Below are 26,428 nucleotides of genomic sequence, written 5' to 3'. Positions count from 1 at the left end.
CATGGTTAAATGCAGTGATTATCTCAGGAAATGAATGTATGCTAACAAGCTGAGCACTGACAGTGTATGTGTGTGTTTGTATTGTCATGCAAAAATTCAAAGAGGCTGCAGGGGTGGGCATGGGGTCACAGCAGGTAGTGGGAATGTGGCACAACAAGTGGGGCTGTGTTTTAATGCCGCCAACTCCCTCCATCATCTTCCATCCCTCCCCCAGAGTTGCAGATCTGGTATTCAGCTGGCTAACAATAGAAGAGACTCTTTCACGCTCTAACAATACTCTCACCCCTGCCAGATACCCCCATGATACACTGACACACACACGCACTCTCCATCTTCCCCCTCCAACTCCTTGGACATACACTTTAAACAACCCCCGTCACACACACACACACAAACACACACACCACCTCTTTCTCTTCTAAAGGATAAGCACTGCTTGCCTGACAAGTGAATGTAATCTGCCTCTTGTGTGTGTGTTAGTGTGTGTGTGTGTGTGTGTGTGTGTGTGTGTGTGTGAGAGAGAGAGAGAGAGAGATTTTAGAGGGTGAGGAGAGGCAGAGCAAGGAGGCGGGACTGTCATGTGTGATCGGTAGTACTCGTGAGTATTTACACTGCACGGCATCAACAGAGACGACGAGAGAGAAAGGACGGGGAGTGGAGAGGCTGGTTGGTTGGTTAAATAATAACAAGTCAGTCATGAGAAGCGGTGCTTTGTGCCGCTCTGACGTTGAGCCCGGCAGTCTGGAGGACAGGCAGAGGTGAACCTTCGGAGGAGAAGAGGGACGTATAACAGAGCATCGGTGATAAACCTGAGACAAACACAGCCTCGGCTGTTGCCATGGGGGGCTCCCTCAGCCAGCACAGGAAGGGCTCCGTCAGCTCTCCTCGGAAGAAGAGCAGCATGTAAGATGAGATGCTTCATTGTTTGTGTGTTTGCAAGTTTTTTTGATAAGAAAAGGAAAGTTGCACGGGCCAAGGACAACAGATCAATTTCACCCTTTGGCACTTGAGATTGTCTTGTGTGTATGAACTCAGTGCCTCTGTATCGAGGAGGGGAAGAGGAGTTGGGGATAAAGGGCTGAAGGGCAGTGCTGAGACCCTGATTCTTCCTTTAGAGACAGGACTTTGCCTGCTGGACTGAAAACATATCATCCCATTAGACAGCACTGCACACAGCCTCTCCTGTCGTGCTATTTTGAATGCTATTTTGAATGCTATTTTGGTATTCAAATGTAAAGAAAGAGGGAAGAGACGGAGTGGTACAGCTCATTACATTAGCAGCGAGGCTAATGTAATGAGCTGGTCATGCTTCTGAAATTAAGGCACTGTCCGAGCCAAGTCCAAGTGTCATTCGTTTTCACATTTTAACAGCAGTTTCTTTTGTTAAAACTGTAGAAGACTTAATGCCGCTGCCAGTTATTAATTATGCAGCTGTGACCTTAATTCTAAAGTGGTATTATAATCATACAAGCAGTTTATTTTTGTCTGAGGTGCAGGTAGCACGACATTCTGTTCATGCAGTGTGTTTGATATCCTTACTGTGTGATGTATGAACTGAAGCTCGTCTGGAGCTTTTCATCTTGTCAAAATGAAGGAAAGGAAATGAAGATGTTGCTGCTGAGGCATTCATCAGAGCTTAAAAGCACTTAACGGCCATGCTCCCTCTTCTTTTTTTTTTCCTCTAATCCTTTGTAACAGAGAGTGAGTCCTTTCACTTTGTCCTCCCAGCTGATCCCAGTGATGCTGTATATCTCAAAAGCTTGCATAAGCCCCTTGTAGCGGAACACTTTCTCTCAGTAAATGCACAGGCATATTCAGCTCGTCTTTTTTTTTAAATGTCACTGTGTTCACTCAGGGATTTGAGTCATGGAGAACAGCGGTTGTTAATGTGAAAAGCAGTGTGCTGCCATGCATGGAAGCAGATGTTATTTTGGAGATGGCAGGGTAACACAGCGAGTGACAGAAAGGCAAGGATGTGAAATATCGGAATCCTTGTTCAAGCAATGCTCATTGTTATTTAAAAAAAATCCCACATAAGCATATAAAGTGTAGTCTTTTGCATCTGTGTTTGTGTAAGGGTTGATGGGGGTTGGGGTCCTCCCAGTGGGAAAACTAGGAAGCCATTCAGTGCCGTGGGATCTCAGTTTTCAGCTTCTGGGCTAATTTTAGTTGTCTGAATCATCCTTTTTATGTCCTAACTGGAGCAGTCTCAGATGTAAGGACGACTTCCTGTTCTTCAAAACCCCTGAACATCCAGACAATCCCTCATTTGGGAAAAGACTGACCTGCATTTGGTGCTCATTTCTTTTTGAGGTGGTTTGAATTCAGGCCAAAACTTTGCTTATCTTTAAAAAGACAAACATTGTAAATTCATGAAGACAGGCACTAAATGTGAAGATGTACATGTTAATAATGCATAAGCCTACGCTGACTAGGCTTGCCAGAATGAAAGTGAAACGCACTGCTGAATAATGCTGAAGATGATAACCCTCACTTGCCCAGTATTGTTATAGATAATGTAGATATATTACAGTGTAATGGGAACAGTTGAATACATGGCATTTTAAGGGGAAATTAAATCTAGATTAAATGGATTTAACAGGAAGAGAAAATGAATGGAAACAATATAAAGTTTAACAGTAGGGGGTGTGTTATATCCAGGCTCTGTGCGTGCATGTGTATACAATGTACATGCACTAATGTCTGGGAATTGTGTGCTCTTGTATCCCTGTTGTAGTCAGGAACAATAGCTCAGTTGGTGTCTGTGCAAGTCTCCTCTTGGTTAAACCCCTCATTCTTCTCCTCTTTTGTTTCATCATGCCTCTATCAGTTAAAGTATTTTACAGTACTGTAGCACGGTGAGGATTTTGGCCCCATTCAATCTAACTCTGTCCAGCCCTTGCTAGTTTTCTGCTCTGATTGCAGCAAATTGGGTGTTCTTTATTAAAAATGCAATGGTATCAGGGATGCAAAAACAGTAGTGCTTCCGGGAAGCATATCATAGACCTTGGAGCATCACTGTCTCTTTATTAATTTATGTATGCACGTCTGCTGTGTGCTGGATAATGCTGCATTATAGTAAAACAATCAACAAACTACATTAGGTGCCACCTTCTTTCTCTTTGTGTGCATGACTTCATGGTGTAATACACTTGTGACCTTTTCCCAAATGGTTGCCATGGTAAAACCAGAGATCATATGAACTCAGTTTTAACTCCCAGAGGTGACATCATACCTGTTATGTATCTCTCTCACATTTGTTCTTCCCTCTGCTCTTCTTGGCTCTTTCATCCTGGCATCATATCCTTGAAGGGGTGGATGAATTTAAGGCTCCTGCTTTTATGTTATTTTCTTTTATTTATGAGTCTGGGTGACAGACCAATAATGACCACTAGATGGAGCAATACCACAGAACAAGCAAACAAATATGACCCAGCAATATTATCCTGTTTAGATTACAGCCTGTGAGTCATTACATAGACAGACAATCAGCAAGTCCATTAGTCTCTCCATACAAGTGTCCGTTTTTATTTTACACTTGCACTCAGGTTAATGTTTCACATAAAAACAAACTGATGAATGCATTACATACAGTTGCCGTATAGGCATACATCTACAGTTAATAGACCATTGTTTTCTTCAATTTCTTGTTAATTTTAATGCCTGGTACAACTAAAGCTACAATTATTTGGACAAATATAATGATAACAAATTTAGCTCATAAGAGTTTAATTGAAGAGCTGATATCTAGCCATTTTCCATGGTTTTCTTGATAATGTTTTTTGGTTATTATTAAAAACCATGGAAAATGGCTAGATATCTGCTCTTCAATTAAACTCTTATGAGCTATTTTTGTTGTTATCATTACATTTGTCCAAACAAATGTACCTTTAGTTGTACCAGGCATTAAAATTAACAAGAAATTGAAGAAAACAAGGGTGGTCTAATATTTTTCCATGACTGTAAATCATACACATATTTTCATCCCCCTACTTGTATCTCTTACATATACTTACAATCACGTGTACACACAGCCACATATTTATACATGGCAGACTGTGTTGTTGCAAGAGAGCATGTGCTGGAACATTATCCACAACTTCCTCTTATTATAAATATCTTTTGTGCTGCTTTCTTTGAAACCAAACAATACTGACTCAACCTCTAAGCATCCAGTGTCTGTTTCCCAGCTTGTTTGAGATAAATAAAAGTACTTCAATAAATTGTGAATGAAGGCACTACCAAGTAAGACTGTTAATTTATCCAGTACTGATGTCTGAGAGATGAAATAAAGACCCAAATATATTGCCAAATAAAGGAAAACACGCATCTTGCAGGGTGTCACTTAGTCAAGCTATACACTTGTTATAATGATATGAAGGTCTAATTCAAAGATTAAGGCTTTCAAAGCTGAAGCTCAAAAAGAAATTCCAATTTCATTCAGAGAGGAGCATGGCTCTGTGTACGATACTAAATTTAAGAAAAGATGTGCTTTGCTTTGTTTTGTTTTTTTTTAGGGACAGAATCTATAACAACCTGTGTTATTTGGATAGTTATGCAAACTTTACAGTCGTCTGAGTTTGGCCACATGTCCAGGAGCACGCATATTGTAAATACTGACACTGACATGTTTATTACATTGTAAGTTTGCTGTTTGGCGTGTGTGCTGTGTAAATGTTTAACAGAGTAGAAATATTTAAAGATGGTGCTTTCTACATTTCTTTGAATGTAACTTGTAATTGAAACATGGTTAGTGCTCAAGTCTAAAATTAAAAGACTGAAAGCTGTAATTACATGCCACAATATGAAATTGTTGGACAGATAACACACTGACGACTCCCTAGTCTTGGCAGTGCTGGCTACAGAAATGTAAAATGTGTCTTTAGGATAGTGCACTGTAGATAAATAGGGGTACAAATTTTAACTTATAGATATCACAGTGAAACTTCTACAGATAATTACTTACAATAAAACAATTTGAATTAAAAGCAATTCCAAAATATTATTTTTAAATGTGCAAATGAAGCATTACCTCATGGTAACTTTCGATGAATTTAGGAAAAATCGAATGACACAAATAGACTAAGTGTAATAAAATAAACAACCAAATGTGTATTTTGGATGTTTTTTGTGTTATGTTATGGAAGCAACATAACCCATAATTATAAAATTGACCAGTGCATGAAAAAAATTTTTTTGCCTGTAGTGTCTCGCCCTAAAAAACAAAATGGCTCATCCTCCCGGGGGCTTGACTGTGCTCAGTAACTTCCACACAAATCCATTTAGTTATGATGGATGGATGGCTCAAACAATCCCAGGACTTTTTTTTTCATCCCACGTGAAACCAAATGTCTGCGTTACATTATTTGCGTAACTAATTTTAACCCAAACTATGATCTTTTGATAAACATGACCAAGTACTTCTTGGTGCCTAAACTTAACCAACATGTGATCGTTAACGAGGTGTTTTCAGTATGTTTTGTTTAAAATCATAATGTTAACCGCATGTTTTAAACCGTGTCTGTACTCCGAAATAAATTACATTTCCTTCTAAATGCAATTGAGAATGCAGTTTAGTTGTATGGGAATATAATTTTTAGGAAAAAGGTTTGATCTGCTAGCATTTGTAAAAAAAATCAATTTAAAAAAAGTAATCACAGCAAATATTATGTAAATTCACCCATTGTTTTTAAAAGAAAACCTGAAGCACATTGTTGGTCAGGGGAAATGTTGACCTGATGGTGGAGCTATACGAAAGGTCAGATTCATGACCTTCTGTCATCATACAGGGGATTGATGGCAGAGATAAACAGTCTGTGATAGTTTAGAAGCTTCTTTAATTCCCTCTTAGTACACACACACACACACACACACACACACACACACATAGTTATCTCATCCAGTATCACATCACTTCTGTTGTGGCTCACAGACATGTGTATCATAGCTGATATATTCTTAGCTCATAACCACACATGCTGCTATCAGTCAAAATGTAATTGATGATTAAGGATGTGCATTCTCTCTGGATTAGCACACTGCAAACACACATAATAGCCGGGCTTCGGTGTGTGTGTGTGTGTGGAGTCATATGTCCACTCCTGTGTGCTTAGATGGCAGCTCCAGATCACATATGGGTGTACTGTATGTGATTCACTATGTGCTGCTATTTGTGGTTTCAAGGTATTACATAAGGGCTGATTATTTTTCCTTCTTCTCTGTCTGTGGTTCGTGTCTCTGTCATGGAGACAGTCAGGAATATTCCCACTCTGTCTACTCCTACATGTTGTCTCTCTGTCTGCATAGACGTGCGTTTTCTGTGTGTTCTATACGCCCAGAAGCGAGTTTACAACTTCAAGGTGTCGCAGAGTAAACACAGGATGTCTCTTACTGCTTAAGGGGGTTTGTTAGCTTTCAGCAGATCATGCCCACTGCTAGACTGACAGGTTTGTCCTCTCAGCTGTACTGACTGACAGATAAGCAAGCACAGAAGGTAAAGAAGACAATGAAAGGAATGTTTACGGAACACAATAGAGCATTTCAGATTCCAGTCCTGCCTGAAAAATCACTTTCTGTTTTCTCATCCTCCCCATTCTGTTATCTCTCCGTCTCTCATTGCTCATTTTTAATTAACACTGTTTTCCATCTGTCATGCCTCTAATTTGCTCCATTTTTCAGTCCAGCTATGACAGATAGAACAGAGCGTCTTTCTCTTTGTTCACCAGTGTGTGACATTATTTTTCAGTGTATTCGTGCATGTGCTCATCTATCTGCCTGCCTGTCTCTGTGGACTGGTAGAGCTTCAGCTTTTCTTTCCGTATTTCCCACAAGTAAACAGCAGGAAAAGAACCTAAAATTGCTAATTACAAGAAAAACATCTGTGATGCTTCACTTTCTTTCCCTGCTCACCTTTTTCACAGTGGCTTAACCATCCTCCCTTTATCAGATTAGTCATGGTCCACGTTTTTTCAAAGAACTCATCTCGTGTGGCCTAAATGTGCATGTGTAAGAGAGAGAGAGATGTATAAATATGAAAGCCAGGACTTAGAGTTATATAAGCCATCCATGAACAGCCTCAGAGGCACATGTGAGTGTGTGTGTGTGTGTGGATGAAAGTGTGTGATCAAAATGACTTTTCTGTCAGTCTGATGGGTAGTTGCACCGTTGAATTTAGGTTTGCTGTATTGATTTGTTTGCTGTCTGGCCTGGATGTTTTCAGTGAACAATAGAGCCTCTGTAGGTTATGGTCACACAACATGGAATTAACTGCTAAATTTACAGTTGAGATTTTATCTGTTTACATGGATTATACAAAGGTGAATTCTTAGTTTAGCTCTTGTAAAAACATCTTTGTAACTCTGTTCATCCAGGGAAAGTAGCCATGAGCGCTCTCTTTCTGCAAAGCTTAGTGTCCCAGTCACAGTTATCCAAGGACTGCTGGGAGCTGCCAAGTAAACAAACCATTAAAAACTCAAATTACCTTTTAAACTCATTGTGGGCCGCCCAAACATGCCAGCAAGTCACATGTAGACCGTAAAGGATTTACTGCATTTTTACTTCATAGTTTTAGGGAATTACTAAGGGTTTACTTTTAGTGAGATGGGCTTTATAAGAGGGTAACATTTCTGAAAGGTAGAATATTTCAATGTTATGAGTTCAGGATACATCATTAGCTGTATATCAAATACAAATTTACCAAAAGCCACATCGTTCCCTCCCTTTCCACCTTAGCTGTCTTTTCATGTCCTCCTTCTTAAAGACACAAACGTCTGGTAGTCTGTCTGTCCCGGGGAAAACAAACGATTCTTTGCCTCTAAAAACAGGAAGCATTGCCTCTCCTTTGTGCCCCCCCCCCCCTCTCACAATCTGCAAACTGAAAGAATCGGGGAGTGGGGGAGGCAAACTCCTGAGAGCGAGTTAGCAAACATGCATGAGCAGGGCGAGCCGATGTCTGCTAACCAGCTGATCGTCCACCCAGATGGAGAGGGAGAGAGGAGGGGAGGGGGGAGAGAGAGAGGAGTGACTACTGATGCTCCAGTAATCTGCACTGTGTGAGTCAGTGCTGTGGAGAGCAAAGCAGCAATAGAAACAGCAGCAGCAGCAGCAGCCTGAGACACGTTTCCCTCTCACGAGCGTCAACAAAGCAGAAGAGGAGGATGGGAAAGCTGAGCCGCTAAGCAAGAGGAGGAAGTGAGCCAGCCATATAGAAAGCAAGAGGGGCAGAAGCTGACGTTAGGAGGGAGAGAGACACGAAGACACATCGACAGCTTCTTTTGGGGAGTCTCCTTTTAGAAGTAGAAAGGAAGACTGTGGAAGATCACTAATTTCAACCTGATTGACAGCAGTGACAATCGAAACAATCTACAGGAAGAGGAAGTTTACGATAAAATCTCGGAGGTGGCAGCAGGTTTAAAACTCAACGAGGTGCAGGGATGTCATGGCTGTCTCCGGTCCAGTGGGCCAAATGGACATGGTCAGCAGTGACTGGGGCTGCAGGAGACGAGGGGCAGCCCGGATCCAGGGATGACGGAGGGGACAAGTAAGAGGGCTAGGCCACAATGTTTGTCTGTATGAGAGAGAGAGGGAGAGAGAGAGAGAGAGAGAGAGAGGGAGAGAGAGACAGAGAGAAGAGATAGTGTGAGAAAGAGAGAGAGAAAGATATGTTTATAAACAGAATATGTGGAAAGGAAGGAGTGATTCTTTGTATTTGCTTCAGTTTAAACAGCCCTAGATTGATTGTGTGTTTGTGTGATGACTGCAGATTCCCCTGAGTCATACTGACAGGTGGTGGATACATACACACAAAGAGAGCAACACACACACACGGACAAACAGATTGATGTGGTGGTATAATCTCAGATTCTTTCCTTTGCTGTGGATCCCAGTGGCAGGGTCATGCTGTCATTGGCTAAAAACAGATTCTTAGTCAAAATACAGACACTCAAACTACTGTTTAGTGAGTCCCTGCTTTGTGTGCCCCATCCTGTTTCTTTATGAGGCACCAAACGCTTGTTTTTATGTGTGTTTGAGTGTGTGTGAAGGCTGTTTGGCGGTTGGAACAGTTGCAGAAAGTTGGGGGAAGGGGAAAAAAGCCACAGTTTCCAAAGCTTTTGATTCTTTTTTGTCCATTTCTAGTTTCTAAGTAACCATCCAAGATTGCAGCCACTGGGGCCATCACAGGGACATGATTCAGTGTGTGTGTGTGTGTGTGTGTGCAGGGTGGGGGGTGGGTATGTATATTAGGATTAGTTCTGGCTCCAGAGTGTGAATGTGTTTGTGTGACCCGGTATCAGAGATGGAGTGTGGTTGGGTATTGGCACTGAGAGCTCTGTTCCTCCTCGTGCTGTTTTTCATTATAGTGCGGACGGTTTGATGTGTGTTCAAGAGGCTGGGAACGAGTGCACACAGACACACACAGACACACAAACACACACACACACACACACACACACACACACACACAAACTCTCACTCTCTCTCTTCCTTTTTGTCTCTCCATAGTCTGGAAATACATTTGGGCTGGGTGTCTGGGCAGCTGACACAGCAGACCCAAAAGACTGTTTGTGTGTGTGTGAATGAGTCCGATGGAACACAGTGTGTCCTTATTGAGGGGCAAAGGATGCAGGTGGCTTTGTACGACTTCACTTCCTCTTCTCTCCCTTCCTTTGACTTCCTTTAAAATAAAAGCAGCTTGTTTATTTTGCGCTGCTTTGAACTCTGAAATCTATTGTTTTCATGTCACTTTAAGAAAACAGAAGATTGATGTTAGAAAGCTGATGCTCATTTGTTAGAAATAATTTTACAATGCAACACACAATCAGGGCTTTTGTTGTTATATTTAGTACCTCTTTATAGCATTTATATGTAGTTATTTAGACTGATAAACACTTACAATGACTTGTTGTTCTCAAAGACAGAAGGCTGCTGTTTTTAAACGTTAAAGCAAGCAATGTGATTTATTTATCACATGTCATTCTATCAGAACAGTTCATTGTGTTTTATGGATCATATTAGTCAGTTTTAGCACATTTTCAATTTCAGATTACATTTTTAGTTCCAGATAATTTCCCAAACTCTCAGTTGCAGCTCTGACCTCCCTGCTGCCATCTCTTTTTATATTTTGTCTAATGGTCTTCCTCTCTCTTTCTCTCCACAGTTCAGACTCGGAGGGGACCTTTGAGACTCCAGAGGCAGAGTCTCCAGGTGTTGTGAAGCTGCTGAGCCAACTGGACAACTCCAACCACACAGGTGAGACAGCTGTCAAACTCTTTCACACCTCAATGAAGACATTGAATATTCTCTGGCAGAGCTCACTATCAAGGCTCGATCCTTTTTTGGTATCAACTAAAATGTGTCTCTAGCAGCAATTTATATTATTAACTTATTCTCTAATCAAATCATATTCAAAGAAAGTATATAATTCAACATTTTGCCAAGTCTAGACTGTTTTTTTTTTTTCAGGCAAAGTGCTTTCAGAGCTGCTTTTGTCTTGACAGTAAAGGGTAACTTAACTCAAACTGAAAAGCACTTTGTTTCACTGGCTTCTCTGTAATCACACATAATAGTGATGTCACAGTGTCCTTAAGTACACCAGTACATCACTGCAGCAAGGTGGGTTTTTTCAATTTTCAAGTTAAAGTTCAAGTTTTTTTAAGCATCAGCATTTAAATGTTTCAAATACAACCTTATAACTTGGAGGTGTAAGTGCAAAAATGTCCACTTTGAAAAATTAATCTGATAATTTTTTACCATAACACCAGTGCTATAATTCATGCTTTAAATCAATACTAGCCAAAGTATTTTTCAGCCGGCCATAACACTGCAGAATATATGATGTCATTAAAAGCAATGAGCCGGACTTATTTGTCGAGTACCTTTGGCAAACAATGCAGCTCATTGTTTTGGAATTGCTGTCATTAGCAAAACAACACTCCTCATTTTCTTTTAACCATACTTTCACATTCATTTTTACTTTTAGTTTGATTCTCTACAGGCTCTATTGTGTGTCACACAGATCTTAGATCAGCCGACAGTGGGAATAAAAAGTAAATGAGCCCTCTCCTGTTAGGCACAGACTCTCGGCTGATAAATGGGAAGTAGATGAATCCGGCCTGTCTGAAGCTGCCAGAGAAGCTCTCTGCTTTCCAACTCACAGCCCCCCTCCTCACCCCTCCTCTCCCCTCTCACTGCCCTGCTTTCACCCACACAGACATGAGCACCACGCATCACCATGGCAATAGATGATCTGGAGTTCATCTTATGTGCTGAAACAAATGCTGTTATATCACTGATGAAATTGTCTCTCCATTCTTATTAGTTTACATTCAAGTGATTTCTTTTGACACATGCATCAGAATAAAATGCTCTGCATGTTTTGGATGGCTCAGCTAGTTAAAGTTAGACCCATTTTGACCACAGCATATGGCACGCTGTCCCGGATAATACCAGAGAGATTAATGTGTTTATGATTGAGTCTAGTTTGCAGACAATAACAGTCTCCTTTTCATGCTAAAACAGTCACATGCTCTGTGCAAAATCTGGGTTAGTTTCATAAATAAAAGATCGACTTTGTGGAGAAACCAATACTCTAGTTGACTATAATTAGACGGTAACAGCTCAGCAGGGAATCACTGTCTGTTCATGGGAATAACCACAGGCCACAGCCACACTGTATGTACTCTTGAACCAGGGTGTAGCTGAAACCTTAGACAGCTAGTTGTCTTCATGTATACTATCTCTTTCTATATCACTTCCTTATCTGCCTCCTTTCCCCCTTTCAGTAGGGTTGTGAAACTGCAATAAAGGCTGATGTTGTCTTTGTTGCTAGGCCACGTGGTGGTGTGTACTCTGCATGACTGGGTGTGGTTCCTCTACATCTGTTCCCTTTCTCCGAAGGGTGTGTTTGTGTCTGAAAGTACCCAGATTTTGAGCAGAAGCTTATATAAACTTACATTAATCAACTGTGTGGTGTAATAAGTCACACATTATCCATCAGTCATGACGATGTGAGAAGCTGTTACCCACCCAAGGTGAAACCACAATCACTTAATTCAAGTTGAGAAGAAAAACAGGAGAATACAGGGGAGCTATTTAAGTCGTATTATTCTGTGTAGTTGTGCGAGTTGTACAGTTTGAGTAGGTGTATTTTTCAGTAACAGAGAGCTCTGTGTTTCAGCAGCCAGTATGACTCAACAGAGACCAGCCTGCTGCTGCTGCTGCGGTCGTTAGTTAACTGTTAACGGGATGTGTGAGGAGGACACAGGATGTGAAGTGCTCTGAGAGGAAACCAGCAGCCATTTTAAGTGTTCTAACAGGAGAAGGAGAGGCCTTCATTTCAAGTTTAAATCCCTGAATGACTGATACAATCATTTAGTAGCCACAGGATGGGGGATGTTTTGTTTTTAATGTTATAGGACAGAGATGTTGGAGAAAGCATTAAGGTCTTCTTGTCCTTTTTTGACAAGAGTTTCTCAGTTGTTGTTGGTAAATTTGCATCCCTCTGAAACTTGTATTGTGGTATTGTGGTGTGCCCCAAGGTTTAGTCCTGGGTCCTATTCTGTTTCCAGGTATAACTTCCGTCTGGCCAGATAATATGTAATTTCAGTGTTTCCTATCATTGTTATTCAGATGATATTCAGCATCTTGTTTAACCCTCCTGTTACCTCAAAGCATTTATAATCACATTTTTTTAGAGCTTTATCGTGAGTTTCAGCATATTTTTTGCTACCCGGCTTCCAATTGTATGTTTATAGCTCTCATAGCATAGTTTTAAAGTGCAGTTTTCTGTTAAATTTTCCATCCAAAACCTAGTTGTCATTGTGGACTACATGTTTTAATTTGTTCTGTAACAAAATTTGAAGTCAAATGCTTTATCTATGTCATCATTTATTCCCTAAATCTGTTTCCATTGCAGTTTGTAACATTTTGCTTTTATAGGTAGACATTTTTTTTCCACCTCTGCCATTTGTAAAAACTTCTCTGCAATGTGCCAAGACTTTTTTTGAATTGTTGCTGTTTCCACTCAGGTTTTATAAGCACAATTAAAAAAATTCACATAAAAACAGGCGAACAGTAATATACCTTCTGTTTTTGAGGTTGTGCCTCCTAAACTTTAGAACTCTCATTTTATACTTTTGGGCGATTCGTGGAGACAACTTGAAAACCAACCCATTTAGATTTGCCTTAAGGTAATTTTTTGTTTATTTTCTATTTATGTTGTTTTACTCTTTTTATTCTCCTTAAGTCTTATTAGTCTGTTGCCTCATTTTTTAGAGGGAAACACTTTGTGACACTAACCCTTTTGAAAATCCTATAGTATTTAAACTTAGTTACATATCTCTATTTCTCTTTCACAGTTCTTCCTGATGTTACAAACCAATTTCTGGACAACAACTCCAACCAGGACGTCGGCCCAGTTTCATCCCAAGAGGTTGATTCCCTGAACAACCTCACCAGCTCCTCCCCTAATGACCGCAGCTTTGGTTTGGACCAGAACCTTAACCTGACCCTCAGTAACAAACCCAGTCCTGGAGAGGGCCTCTCCTCATCCAGCCCTCTGCCCCAGTCTCTAGCCCTCCGGCCCCCAACGCTGTCCGTCCTCTCCCTGCTGAACAAACCCGATCCTTCTGAGGTGGACGACCAGGCTCCGGTGACGTCTGACTCGAGCCCAGACTCAAACTTGATCCCCAGTCCTGACATTTGTGTGGATCCTGACTTGCTTAATGGCAACATAAACTGCGACAAGCAAAACGCAAAACTGACCTGTGAGACCAACGGCACAATTATCACGTGAGTAGAACACGTTATACACAAAGGCCTCTTCAGCCATCAGTCGGTGGCTGAAACTGAACTACTATGACTCACAGATTTCAAGCTGAACAAACAGTTCTTTCTCTTTTATGGCCGTAGGGAACATTAGTAAATGCTCGCTATTGTGCACAATGAACCTGAAGTAATGAAAGTGTTCCAATTTTAACCAACTGTGGTAACCTGTTGTTCTGTCAGCTCCTGCACATCCATTCATTTCCTTGCCAGCGTTATTATAGTTTTGAATATTTTTTTATTGCTTTTAGTAATTTTATTTTACAATTTCAATTCACTTTAAATCTTTTGTTCAGTTTTCAGAATGGTCTGCATTATTCTACAGATGCTGATTTAATGCAGTTTTTCAGTGTTGAGAGCTGGAAGTATTTTTTAACAACTATTCTGTGTTTGCTGACAGAAAATGGTCTTTGAATGGGAAAGAGAAGTTAAAGTGTTAAACACTGCCCTCTTGTGGTCTTTTCCTGCTCCTGCTGAATAAGAGTGATGATTCATATCTCTTACTATTTTGATTTTATTATAACCTCTGGTTGGCAAGTTCAGTTTTGTGCACAAAGATGATTAGATCAGATAGTATAAGTTGGTTTAACTCAGTGTCAACTGAGATTTATTTTTATTTTTTTAACTGAATGAGTCATTTGACACAAGCAACATTATACTTTTACAGGAAGAGGGTGTTTGAATTATATATGTAATGGGTTACATCTTATAAGACCATATATCAATATTAAATAATGTCCATATTAAGATAATGATTAGTTTCTCTTTGCAGTTTAGTTTACTGCTAATTGCAATTGAGTTCCCCTCAGTTTTATTGTTTGGTAATGACTTTCTTGCTTATTAGCCAAACGCATTTTAGATTTTCATCCTAAATGATAAGTTTTTTTCCAGGTTTTGCCCAGATAAAAATGTTACAAAAGAGCAATCATCTTTAATTCCAAATATTTTCATCATCTCTTTTTTGCTAATCTGCTGCCTTTTATCATATTACAAGTTTACCGAAGAGGATTGGGGCCAGGTGGGAGAAAAAATAATGAGAGGAGGAATTTATTTTTTCCTTATGCAGTTTGAGAAATAAGTCGAAATGAGGAGAATAAAGTCAACTGATCACAGATACGTTGTTCCCATGTCAATAAGTCATCAGAGGAGCATTGTTTTCAGAGAAACAGCTAGTCTAGTTAGTTCTAACAGTTAGGTAGACTGCAAGCTACATCCTTATTTTGATCAGTCATAAACTACAACAACCACAATACTTAAGGGTGTAGTAGTACTAAAATCCCTGTTACTACAACTGTTGTTTTGGGAAAATCAGCTTTTATGTAATATATGTGAATTTTTTAGACATATATTAGACATATTGAAGAAAATCAAGTAGCTTGCAGTCTAATTTTCTGAACTCAAACATGACTTTATTCTCAACATTATATTTCGACTTTATCCTTGTCATTTCTACTTTTTTCTCGAAGTGCATAATGAATTGAGTTTTTTTTCCTCCTCTCATTATTTTTTTCTCCTACCTGGCCCTTTTGGAAGATTTTTATTTCACTTAAGTTACAAGGTCTTAATTTAGTTCAACCAAAAATTTTCACCTGTCCATTTATGTCTTGTTTTTATTTTTTACTTACTAAACTATAATAACCCTGCACTCACCTTGTGTTTAACCTAATCCCTGTCCCGTCCTCTCCTGTGTCTTCCCTTCCTTTTCCTTCCAAACCTGTCATTCTGTTTCCCTTCTACTTGTGGGGCCTCAGGACTGCTGAGCAAGTCCATTTCCTCTGTGTTCTGTTGTAAGTACTGTATAACTGTGTGTGCAGACATGTGTGTGTTTGTAACCTCAGTCCTTGCTGTTCTTAACACAAATCCAAGTCTAGGCTCACCCCACAGCCTGCAATGTGACCTAAATTTTACTTTAATCACAAAATGAAGGTGGAAAAAAAGTAGGAGTAGATTTAGAAAGTAGAGGAGAGAGGGTTAGTGTGGAAATCCTGTAATTCCCTCTCACGCTCTGAGCAACTGCTCTCGATCTTATTTAATAAGGAAACAATCTCCTTCATTGATCTGCTTTTTCTTCTGCGTTATTCAGCACTTTTAGCAGAGCATGCGAACTCACCGCACACACGGAGCACAGCAATGAGGTCTGGCTGTAAGGCTTTCTGTCTCTCCTGCTTCCTTCTCTCATCATCACACCTGCCCACATGTGCACACATGATCAGGTTAGTGTTGATACTCATGTTGTTATTGACTTTCATTCTCAGGAACTCCTGCAAAGTGAAGCAGAACCAGCCCATGCAAAACGACTTCAACGGACAGGTAAGAACCAACTCATGTCAAATCAAATCAAAATCAAAATTACTTTATTTATCCCCGAGGGGAAATTCAGTTAGTCTGTTAGCTCTTGAAGAATCAGACAGCCTGATGGCTGTAGGAGCGAAGGATCTTTTAAATCTCTCCCTCCTGCAACGGAGAGAGAGGAACCGTCTGCTGCTGTTTTTTTGGTCCATAAAGGTTTTGTGTAGCGGATGATCCGGGTATTTTAAGATGGACTCGAACATCTTGACAGTGCATCTCTCCACCACCTCCTCCAGTGTGTCCAACCTGGCTCCAATCACAGAATTCCAGCTCTTTTGACTAGGCTGTCCAACCACCTTGCATCTCTGTGTCTGATGCTGCCTCCCCAGCAGACTGCAGCATAAAACAACACACTACCAACATAGACTGATAAAACATCTGCAGAATCTTACTACAGATGTCAAGAGATCTGAGCTTCCTTAAGAAAAAGAGGCGGCTCTGCCCCTTTTTGTAGAGAGCATCTGTGTTTAGGGACCAGTCCAACTTATTATCCAGGTATACACCTAGATACTTATAACTTGGCACCTCATGTGGAAGTATGAGCATTAGAAAAGCTTCATAATGTGTGGTTGATTATATTTCCTGCCTTTAAAGGATGACCATCATGGGGACCATGCCACAGACGAGGAGAAGTTGGCAAGCAGTGTGGGTGTCAAACCAGACAAGGACCAAAGTGGTGAGTAACAGGATTTAATTTCATTTATTTGTTTATTTAACAGGGACAGTGCATGGCTCTCAGCCATACCAGAATTAGCTACGAGCTAAATTTCATCTGTAGTCCCTGATGGATCAATAAAGATTGATTTTAATGTTGTGCCACCCAGTTTCAGTGCACACTGATACAGCAGTGAATAGCTCGGTTATCAGACAGGGACTTTACTGTACAGAGATCAGATAACTGGATGTTAAAGTTTAAACAACACCGCTCGCTCAATAACAGACAGCGAGAAGGTCATCGTTGCCTTACTGTTACAGACACACACAGCATTAATCATTAACTTCACTCAGCGTTTGGCATTGAAACTTGTGACTGTGTGGATCACGAGAGCAGCAGCTTGTTTTGTCTGCTGTGTTGTTTTGGTGTTATAAAACATATTCAGATTGTAGGATCACACAGGCTGCATGTGACTTTACTCACTCACTGGTCTGGTATCAGTAGGCTGCACTGTTGTACACAGGTGTTGCAAAACACTGCATCACGTGCAGTAGTCTGTGGTTTTATTGTTTCCAAAGATATGATTGGTTTTACTTTGAACAGGCAGTTCTTAAAGATATACTGATATTTATATGAGTTTGAAATATGAACAAACAGTACGCTCAAAGAAATCTATCATTAGAAGAGGAAGTTTTTTTAGGAGTTTTTTTTAGATTTCCAGGTTATTTTTCTGTCGTGTGTATGAGCATGTGGTGGTAATAGTGTGATATTTCTCATGAGAAATGCATTGGGAGAAATAATAATCATTCTCATGGACTGCCACCTGCTGGCTATGATAATGAATCATATTACACTATGGGCTGCAGCATTTCTGACCCTAAAGATATCATTTGTACAGAATATCATGTAATAACATTACAGTATAGACAATCCATATAATTTGTATTACTTTCTTCCTGTTCAAGACTGCCATGTGACATCAAAACCTGAAGACTCAGACTGCTGCTCAGTGGTAAGTAAACGTTAAAACTGATTATTCATGTTGTTCTACGTGTGCTGTGTCAGGCCCATGTCTGTTTATTTATCATTATAGCTCTAAACAATAAAAGCACCTGCAAAGTGATGCCACCAGTGACCACTAGGTGGCGGCGGAGCTCTCTTCTATTAGTTGAACTAAACTGTCGACATTAGCTATGGAGAAAAAACAAGTCCAGACTTGTCCCAGCATCACATTTTACTCTCACTGTCATGGTCGCATGATATTCAGGTCTTGTTTTACTCTTTTTTGTACTGATTTAATTGGTGGCATTGACTAGTAAAGTGTGCTGTGGCAAAAAGATGGAAAAGTAGACCTGTTTAGTGTTTAAAGCCACCTGCAGTATGATCACCTGTCTGATGTGATGACTGCACTGTGCTGTAGGACAGCAGTGGGTACTTAGTGTATGCTGCTGTGTTCATGTACTCAGGTGCCAGATGGATACAGATTGTCATTCAGGAGATTATAATTTGACTGTCATAATCCAGGGAAGGACAAGATGAGAGAGGGGAGAGACAAGAAGGAGACAAAGAAGGACTGAGACGCTGATAAAAAGGGGAATGAGAGACATTTTAGTGAATGGACAAAAAATGGTGTGTCATAATTTGCAGATTATTACAGAAATAAATGTTCCTTTGTTTTCGTTTCCCCCACTAATTGTATATTGTAACAAACGAGTGATACAGTCTATGAGAAACTTTTTGCTTGCTACACACATACAGTATGGGGTTTGTATGTGGGTTTCCTAGAAAGATATAGTTTGCTGCAGAGAAAATTATGCATTTCATACTTGTGAATGAAAATCATTAGAAGACACAATCCCCACACAGTCCAAAGATGTGCAGGTTATGGTAACTGGTGACACTAGATTAGGAAAAAAAGTGATTTTCACTATGTTTCAGCTGTGATAGTTTGGTGACCTGTCTAGGATGTACCCCGTCTTTCACCCAATAACAGTGGAAATCTTGAGACCTCTGGTACTAATTGTTGTTTTTTTGTGATAAATGTCTTGTAAATTCTTAAAAGTTTGGGTGGCCTTACCCCCATCGTACTACTGGATGTGCAATAAAAGACAAAGGTGGACATAACAGAGTTATTTCTACCTTCAGCAGTTTGAGGATCCATGCAAGCTGAAGAACAATTTGAAGGGAGGTGAAATGCAGAAAACAGGAAGTCAGGTCCTCGATTCCATCTGCATCAGTGAGGCTGAAAAACAGGCCGTCCTCACCCTCATCAGAGAGGAGGTAGACACTTTCATCACATTCATCCCACATGAAATATGTCACCTGTTTTCACCTAAGTGGATTGTTTTGGAGTTTCCTCTAAATGTAAAATTCTGCTGCGTCTCTTTTCAGATCATCACTAAAGAAGTGGAAGCCAGCGACTGGAAGAAAAAGTACGAAGACACCAAGCAAGAAGTCAGTGAGATGAGGTAAGAAAATCTGTCAGCATGGTTTTCACTCACTGAGTGACTTTGATCTGAGGTTCTGATAGACTGAAATTCTGCCTACAATCTGTCACAAGGTCATTGTGTGTTTTGTGTTATAACAGGAAGATTGTTGCAGAATATGAGAAGACAATTGCTCAGATGATTGGTGAGTAGAAATGCTAAAATCTCCCGAAATATGTGATTTGTGTCATCTTTTCCTTTGTGCTGTTTAACTGAGCGTTGCAGTAACAGTAGGGCTGTACCAATTGTAAATATTTTACATTTGAAACTTCTATTGAGGTTTTCCAATGAAGCTTTCAATCTCTCGTCATATTTTATGACGTTATCACCCTAAAAAAAAACAACAATCCTTTTTGCTCAACAAAGTTCATGCCAACATAAGCTCATAACAACATCATTCTATAACAGAAATGGTAGTGCTATAAATAAAAATGCTATAAAGTAATGTGTTTGCATTTTTCACTCTGGTGTAGAAGTTTGGTTTGACTGACACTCACTTGTTGTGTAAAATAGGCTACAGTAGCCTGATAAATGATCAATTTTGATTCGTGCAGAAATACTTACCTTGCACTTTATTCGCAGCATTCAAATGACGATTTAGAATTTTAATATCAACAATAAAAATGAATCTTCAAACTATTCGGTACGTCCTGAGTAACATTTATCCACACTGTCAACCTGTATTACACAATGCAAAGCAGCATTAGAAAACACACGTCTTTTCTTCTTTGTTTTTGAATATATCCCTGTTTATGTGGTTATTGTAATGTTTAATGCTGTACCCAAACAGAATACAGGAAATTAATTATTTAGCACTTGACAATAATGTCTTCTTCTTCTTCGCTCTTCTCAGAGGACGAGCAGCGCAACAAACAGAGTTCCCAGAAAGCTTTGCACGTTGCAAATACGGAAAAGGAAGCCGCCCTGACGGACCTGAACTCCGTGGAGCGCTCGCTCTCTGACGTGTTTCGGCGTTATGAAACTATGAAGAACACCCTGGAGGGCTTTAAGAAGGTAAGCTGCCATAGGACAAGTTCATGTCCAGATAAAAGTGTTTGTTTCAGGTGCTGAGGCGATCAGCTGATAGTAGCACAAATTGTAGGGCTGTAAGAGGATTAAGGTCAGAGTAAGGTTGGAAGGTATCCTGTGCTTAGAGGCAGTGGTCGTCTGGAGGTGAGAACAGCAGATAAACCTGGCCTTCAGCTCAATAAATACGTTCTCTTTCTCAACAGCTGCTGCAGAAATAAACCCCCCATCTAAAGCAGTCGGGTTTAGAGCAGCAATAACAATGTTTGTTTGTTTCCTCGTACAGAATGAGGAGGTGCTGAAGAAGTGTGCTCAGGAGTATCTGGCCAGGGTCAAGCAGGAGGAGCAGAGATACCAGACACTAAAACTCCATGCTGAGGAGAAACTAGACAAGTATGTAGAGACTGAAGGAAGGCTACATCCTCACGCATGCATAACTTTTGTTGTATTATGTGCCTCACATTCACACTACTCTAATGAATCTGGCCCTCTAAACTAGACATTTTCCAAAAAGTTTTAAATTGAGTAACTAGACATCTGCTTCTGCTTGTAATACGCATTTATATATGCTGTGTTAATATTTCTCATATGCTGCTAAAATGCTTGTGTGGACGGAGATAATTTTCTATTTTTTAAATTTTACATCATGAAAACATAATAGTGTAGATGTAGCCTAATTTTCCTCTCGTGTCAGTTTAACAAACTTAAACATTAACAGGTTTGAGGTACTGTTAATTTACCTCATTCCATCTCTCAGGGCCAATGAGGAGATCGCTCAGGTGCGTACAAAGGCGAGCTCAGAGAGCACGGCGTTGAATGCCAGTTTGAGGAAGGAGCAGATGAAGAACGAGTCTCTGGAACAAGCTCTGCTGCAGAAGGTAACATGCATCCTCATTTTTCTGCATACTAATCAACTTAATTACTGTACTTTTGCGCTGTAGCATAAAGAGATGTATTAAACGTACATACTCATCCTTTGTTGTGTTGTCATAGAATCAGGAGATCGAGGAACTCACCAAGATCTGTGATGAGCTAATTGCCAAAATGGGAAAAATCGACTGAGAGCGCTCCGTGTGAGTCAGCCACTGCCGTCCCTGCGGTCCCGCCTGACAGCGACGCCCTGTGCATGCCCCCAGCCAAGAAGCAGCTCTCATACCCTCTGCCAGCCCTGCTTCACAGAGACTGCTAATGTACAGACATGTGTAAAGTTACTTCCTGTGTACTACAATTGCACTACTTGTGACCTGAATCAAAAAGGTTCTGTACATGCTAATAATTGTTCCAGTTGGGACTGTGTTGTATGTATGTGGTCACGTTGTTTTGTTAGCATTTTTGTCCATTACGAGGCCATCTGGACGTCTTCTGTTTGCGCCCATAATGCCATCAACACCGCTTGTGACTCAACTTAAATTCCCAGCAGCTTAACAGCTAAATTCCCAGCAACTCCTCCGACAGGATGACATCATGCAGGCGGGGGTTGTTTTAGAGTCACATTTAGGCGTACGGTTTATTCTGATGGACTTTGACAAGGATTGTTTTAAAGCAACAACCCATGATTTTTTTTTTTCTAACAAAAAGCAAAGCTCAGGGGTAATGTGTGGGGCAGAAAGCGGTCAGGGTCAAAGTCAAGCTGCACAAGAGCTGAAAGAAAGGATTTCAGGATTATTTGAGGAATAGTAGTCCTCTGAGGCCTTGGTTTGTTCAGGAAAGACACTAAACAAGTCTGGACCACATGTCAGTGAAACTAAAGCTGCAAATAATTCACAGCATTTGCTTCACATGGATTCTGGTCAATTCAAGTAACTGCAAGTAGTTTATCAGGCACCGAGAAGTAGAATAATCTGACAATCATAGACTTAACTGTAATTATACAAACTTTGTGGCTTGTCTGATGCACAAAGTCAGCAAAGAGAAAACTTTATCCAGAAGAGTAAGAGTGAAAAGTTAAATCAACTCCATCACTGCACATCCTGTGTTTATAATCCTAAACTGGAAAACGTTACAACATAGTGACTCTATATTTTGATTGAAGATACTTAAAAACTATTATAATATTATCAAATGCTGCAATATGTCAACAATTATTATTTTTCTTATTAAACCATCACTGTGTCGCAGATTGAGGGTCCACAAGTCACATTTGTGTTTGACAGCCTTGTTGTTGAGTTTTTTTTCTTCTGTTGCTTATGTGTGAAGATGTGAGCTCTCGTGCCTGTATTTACAGCACTGCACCACTAATTCAGCAGATAAATATGTTTCTTTGCATGATTATTTTCATAGCTTTATATTTCTCAGAAGACAGATCAGTAAAACTAGCTGTGTAGTAATGATTAAAACTGAGTATCCGTGGAAACTAGTGAGTCTGAGTGTTGGTTATGATGAGGAAAAAAACTTTTCAATTCTTGCATTTCTTTTCTAAGGAAAAGTATTGTTCCTTCCACTTAACAAAATAAGCCAAATGTATCATCAAATGAGAAATGTTTATTGAATGCTTAACACTCACTACTATTTGCCTCAATGTAATACTAAATCTCTGATTTAAACCAGGCAATGTTTGGTCAAAACACTGAAACAAGACAAAAAATCTGGCTAAGAATTCAGGTCAAATTTCTTTGGGTACTTTACAGTTTTCAACACTCTTGACGCCAGACACTCTTGAAAATGTTTTACATGTGTAAATCCATATTAACACAAACTGACTGATGTGCCACAGTTTATATTTGTGTCATTCAAATGTCACGTTACCTCTCATTACTCAGCTGGTTTGTCTTTGCTTTGCAAAATATTGTTTCGTCACTTTAGCCGCTTTTTAAAATATATTATTGTTTGTATTTGTAAATTAGAGGATGAGGATCTCACACTTGTGTTGACACAATGAGGAATAACAGCGTGAGTGTGTGTATATTTGCCTGAATAAACATGAATATAATTTGTTCTACTACAACTTTTTCTTGTATCTTACTTGTGGTTCTTACTTGTAGTATTCTAGTAAACAACTAAACAAATCATTTTAAAGGAAAAACTAAACAGAAATGAGCAGGCCTATTTGGAAACTAACTGAAACTTAACTGGATTAAAAAAATATATAAAGAAAACCAAAATAAGAACTAATAGTATAAAAAACTAAACTGTAGAAAAAGATAAATAGAGTGAAGTGATGGAATCTGAAGAGATTCCATCTCAAACATTTTTATATTAAAGTTACTTAAACAACTGCCTTAAAATCAAGGACGCATTTATATTTCATACATTTTATCAAATATATTAAGTAAAGTGAAATAACTAATAATTAAGACAGAATAATTTATTACAGTGTATAATAACTCTGGTGAGTGTGTCAGTATGTTGTTGTCTGTCAGTATGTGTGTCATGGCCTCAGCTTTAGCCTCAGTAGATGATGTGCAGTGTTAATGTCTTACGGATTTCCCAGCACACACATAAACACACTCTGACACATTCCAGCTGAGGCGGAGACATAAGTGAATCATGACCTTGACCGTTTTTAACACCTTCGGCTTCATTCTGCATCCACGCTTTGAAAACTGTCAGTTGTTACAAAAACACTTTTGTAGAATCAATACTTAATGAACTCAAACTTCTGTTGATAACAATGAGCTGTAACTGTGTCTCCCTGTTAAAACTCGCCGGGTTAAGTCCATTACCACAGGCTGCTGGCTGTGCAGCATACATGGAGATTACAGAGATAAGACCTTAATGCCCTCAAACACCTTCCCATGCCTAAACCCCGACCTCATCCACCTCAACACCCCCGTTGTCCCCTCAATCTGAGAGTCCTCTCAGCTCATCCACTCTTTCTCTGGACTCTGGAAGACACAGTGACCATCGGCCAGTCGCCATGAAGACTGCTCTGGCCGTGCTGCTGCTCATCTCTCTGCTCTGCCACAGTAAGTTTCTACAACACTGATAGTGATGGGTTTGGGGGTTTCAGCAGTGGAAAAGGATTGAGATTTACTTGCTGTGAGATTAAAGAAGCACTGTGATAAAGAGGATCCAGGATTTCTGTGTCCTGAAAGCAGACCGATGTTGAAGATTGTTATTTTATGTTTTAGCAAAGCAGTTTTAGCTTGAGGTCTGCCACAGGTTTCAACCTGCAGGGATCCAGTGATGTGTATGGAGTGGCATGGTTGAAAAATGTACACGCTAATTCAATCTAACAGTTTGTTGTGACGTAGAGCAGTTTTGATTGTGTGTAAATGTCTACTCAGTGTACCTGCGGGCGTGTGTGTGTATGTGAGGATGCACCAGAACATACTGTATGTTTGTGGGTCTGCATGCCGAAACACCTGCCTGTGAACATACATGCTTAGTCTCAAGTCAGGGGCTCTCTCCTGTTCCTCCTCCTGTGTTTCCAAAGGCCACGCCCTTAAATGTCACACATGCGTGGCGTCCAATGACGAAGACTGCAACCGCCAGGGCTCCACCTCCTGCCCTCAGTACGCTGATGCCTGCTCCACCATCACAGGAACCAGTGAGTAAACACACACACACACACACACACACACACACACACACACACACACACACACACACAGGAAAACATGCAACACAAGCATGGATGGATTACTGAACAGGCCCACCAGGCACAGGCTGAGGGGCCCAAAGTGTCAGGACCACTCACCTTTACCTGCAAAATTTCCACTAAGTAATGCAAAGTGACCACAAAGAGACACAAAATGACTGCAATAACACACAAGCGACTACAACAAGACACAAAATGACCAAAAAAAACCCAACCAAAACAGACACAAAATAACTATAGAGACACAAAACGACCAAAAAAGGCACAGAATTAAAGTAAAACAACATAGAAATGAAAACAAATTGATACAAACCAACAAAAAAATTACCACAACGGAACACAGAAACACAATAATATGCATCATGACTACAAAGAGGGCCATTGTTTTATAATCCACCGATAAACACAAGTAGGCCTATACACAATTCAGATGAATAAAGTAAAGTATTGTAAAAGACTCACTAGAGGTCCTCATAACACTGACAACAAACTGCTTGTGTGAGGTCGCAGTTTAAGGAAGTTGGCAAAGCTTACGCAAGATAGAGCTCCTGTCCATTGACAAAGAAACGGTTATAGATAGATAGATAGATAGATAGATAGATGGATAGATGGATAGATGGATAGATAGATAGATAGATAGATAGATAGATAGATAGATAGTTAACAGCATACAAAATAGGATATAAAATATGTACACATACACCGCAAGCCCTAGCTCATCTCACCCATGCCAGTGACCACATACACATTCATGGAATCTTTAATAAAACTCATAATGAAGGAACAAAAGGTACATGGCCTATTCAAGATTGAGTGTGTGTGTGTGTGTGTGTGTGTGTGTGTGTGTATTCATAAAGCCAGCCTCTCATCATTTGAGGTTGCTGGATGTCATCCCAGCAGTTTACGATAACCACAAACCTCTTTGTGCTGATATGTGTGTGTGTGTGTGTGTGTGTTTGTGTGAAGAGAAGAGAAGCTGAGTGTGTGAGGGAGTTCATCGGGTTCACAGCGCCAAGTTAACACAAGTGGTCAGTCTTCAGTCACTTCAAAACAATTAAACTGCCTCACGCATCCCTCTCCCCTCTCTCTGTGTCTTTCTCTCTTTCCAGACACCGTGATGAAGTCGTGCACGTACAAAGCTTTCTGTGACAAGGCTCACGGCGCCGGCTCCGGAGCCAAGATAGAATGCTGTTTCAACGACGACTGTAACGGGCCCCACCGGAGCCACAGTCACGGTTATCACCGCAACAGCGCCGGGGCTCTGGGCTCAAGCCCTGTCCTGCTGATCACGGCCCTGCTGCTGCGTGTGGCCGTCAGTCAGCTGTAAACACCTCTACTTTTATTTTCCTCCAGTGATCCATCAGGCAGTTCTCTTTGTCTGAGTCCGCCTCAGAGATTTTTAAAAAACGTTTTGAGTAGCAGGGAGTTTTAGACAAAAAAAAGAGTGTTTCTGATGGCTGAGTTGGAGCAATGAAGGTGGTCTTTCCCATAAATACAAGCTTCAGCACCTTTGATTGTGTATTTTTTTAAACTATCATCCAAAACTTGAAT

General features: G+C 40.2%; 2 protein-coding genes across 5 annotated transcripts; both read left to right on the top strand.

Annotated features, from left to right (window-relative positions):
* Positions 1–657: 657 nt before the first annotated feature.
* LOC131975201 (transforming acidic coiled-coil-containing protein 1-like) lies at positions 658–23,284 on the top strand. 4 transcript variants are annotated; one of them, XM_059337802.1, is made up of 13 exons: positions 658–903; positions 10,157–10,248; positions 13,356–13,788; positions 16,077–16,131; positions 16,765–16,846; positions 17,791–17,837; positions 18,974–19,105; positions 19,217–19,293; positions 19,413–19,456; positions 20,165–20,325; positions 20,624–20,730; positions 21,095–21,215; positions 21,331–23,284. In XM_059337802.1, exons 1-13 carry the CDS (start codon positions 839–841, stop codon positions 21,397–21,399), a joined length of 1,485 nt encoding a protein of 494 aa, XP_059193785.1. In that variant the 5' UTR covers positions 658–838; the 3' UTR covers positions 21,400–23,284. The 4 variants fall into 4 exon arrangements, with proteins under 4 accessions (XP_059193785.1, XP_059193783.1, XP_059193782.1 ...); XM_059337800.1 differs by having other exon boundaries at positions 660–903; positions 18,971–19,105; XM_059337799.1 differs by lacking the exon at positions 658–903 and adding an exon at positions 8,096–8,539.
* Positions 23,285–24,193: 909 nt separating this feature from the next.
* On the top strand, positions 24,194–26,204 carry si:ch211-113d22.2 (uncharacterized). Its single transcript, XM_059336693.1, has 3 exons — positions 24,194–24,242; positions 24,713–24,826; positions 25,987–26,204. Exons 1-3 carry the CDS (start codon positions 24,194–24,196, stop codon positions 26,202–26,204), a joined length of 381 nt encoding a protein of 126 aa, XP_059192676.1.
* Positions 26,205–26,428: the final 224 nt, after the last annotated feature.

This window comes from Centropristis striata, chromosome 7, assembly GCF_030273125.1.
Source record: "Centropristis striata isolate RG_2023a ecotype Rhode Island chromosome 7, C.striata_1.0, whole genome shotgun sequence".
Taxonomy (NCBI): Eukaryota; Metazoa; Chordata; class Actinopteri; order Perciformes; family Serranidae; genus Centropristis; species Centropristis striata.
Note: the sequence above shows the minus strand (reverse complement) of the source record. Positions and strands in the feature narration are given on the sequence as shown.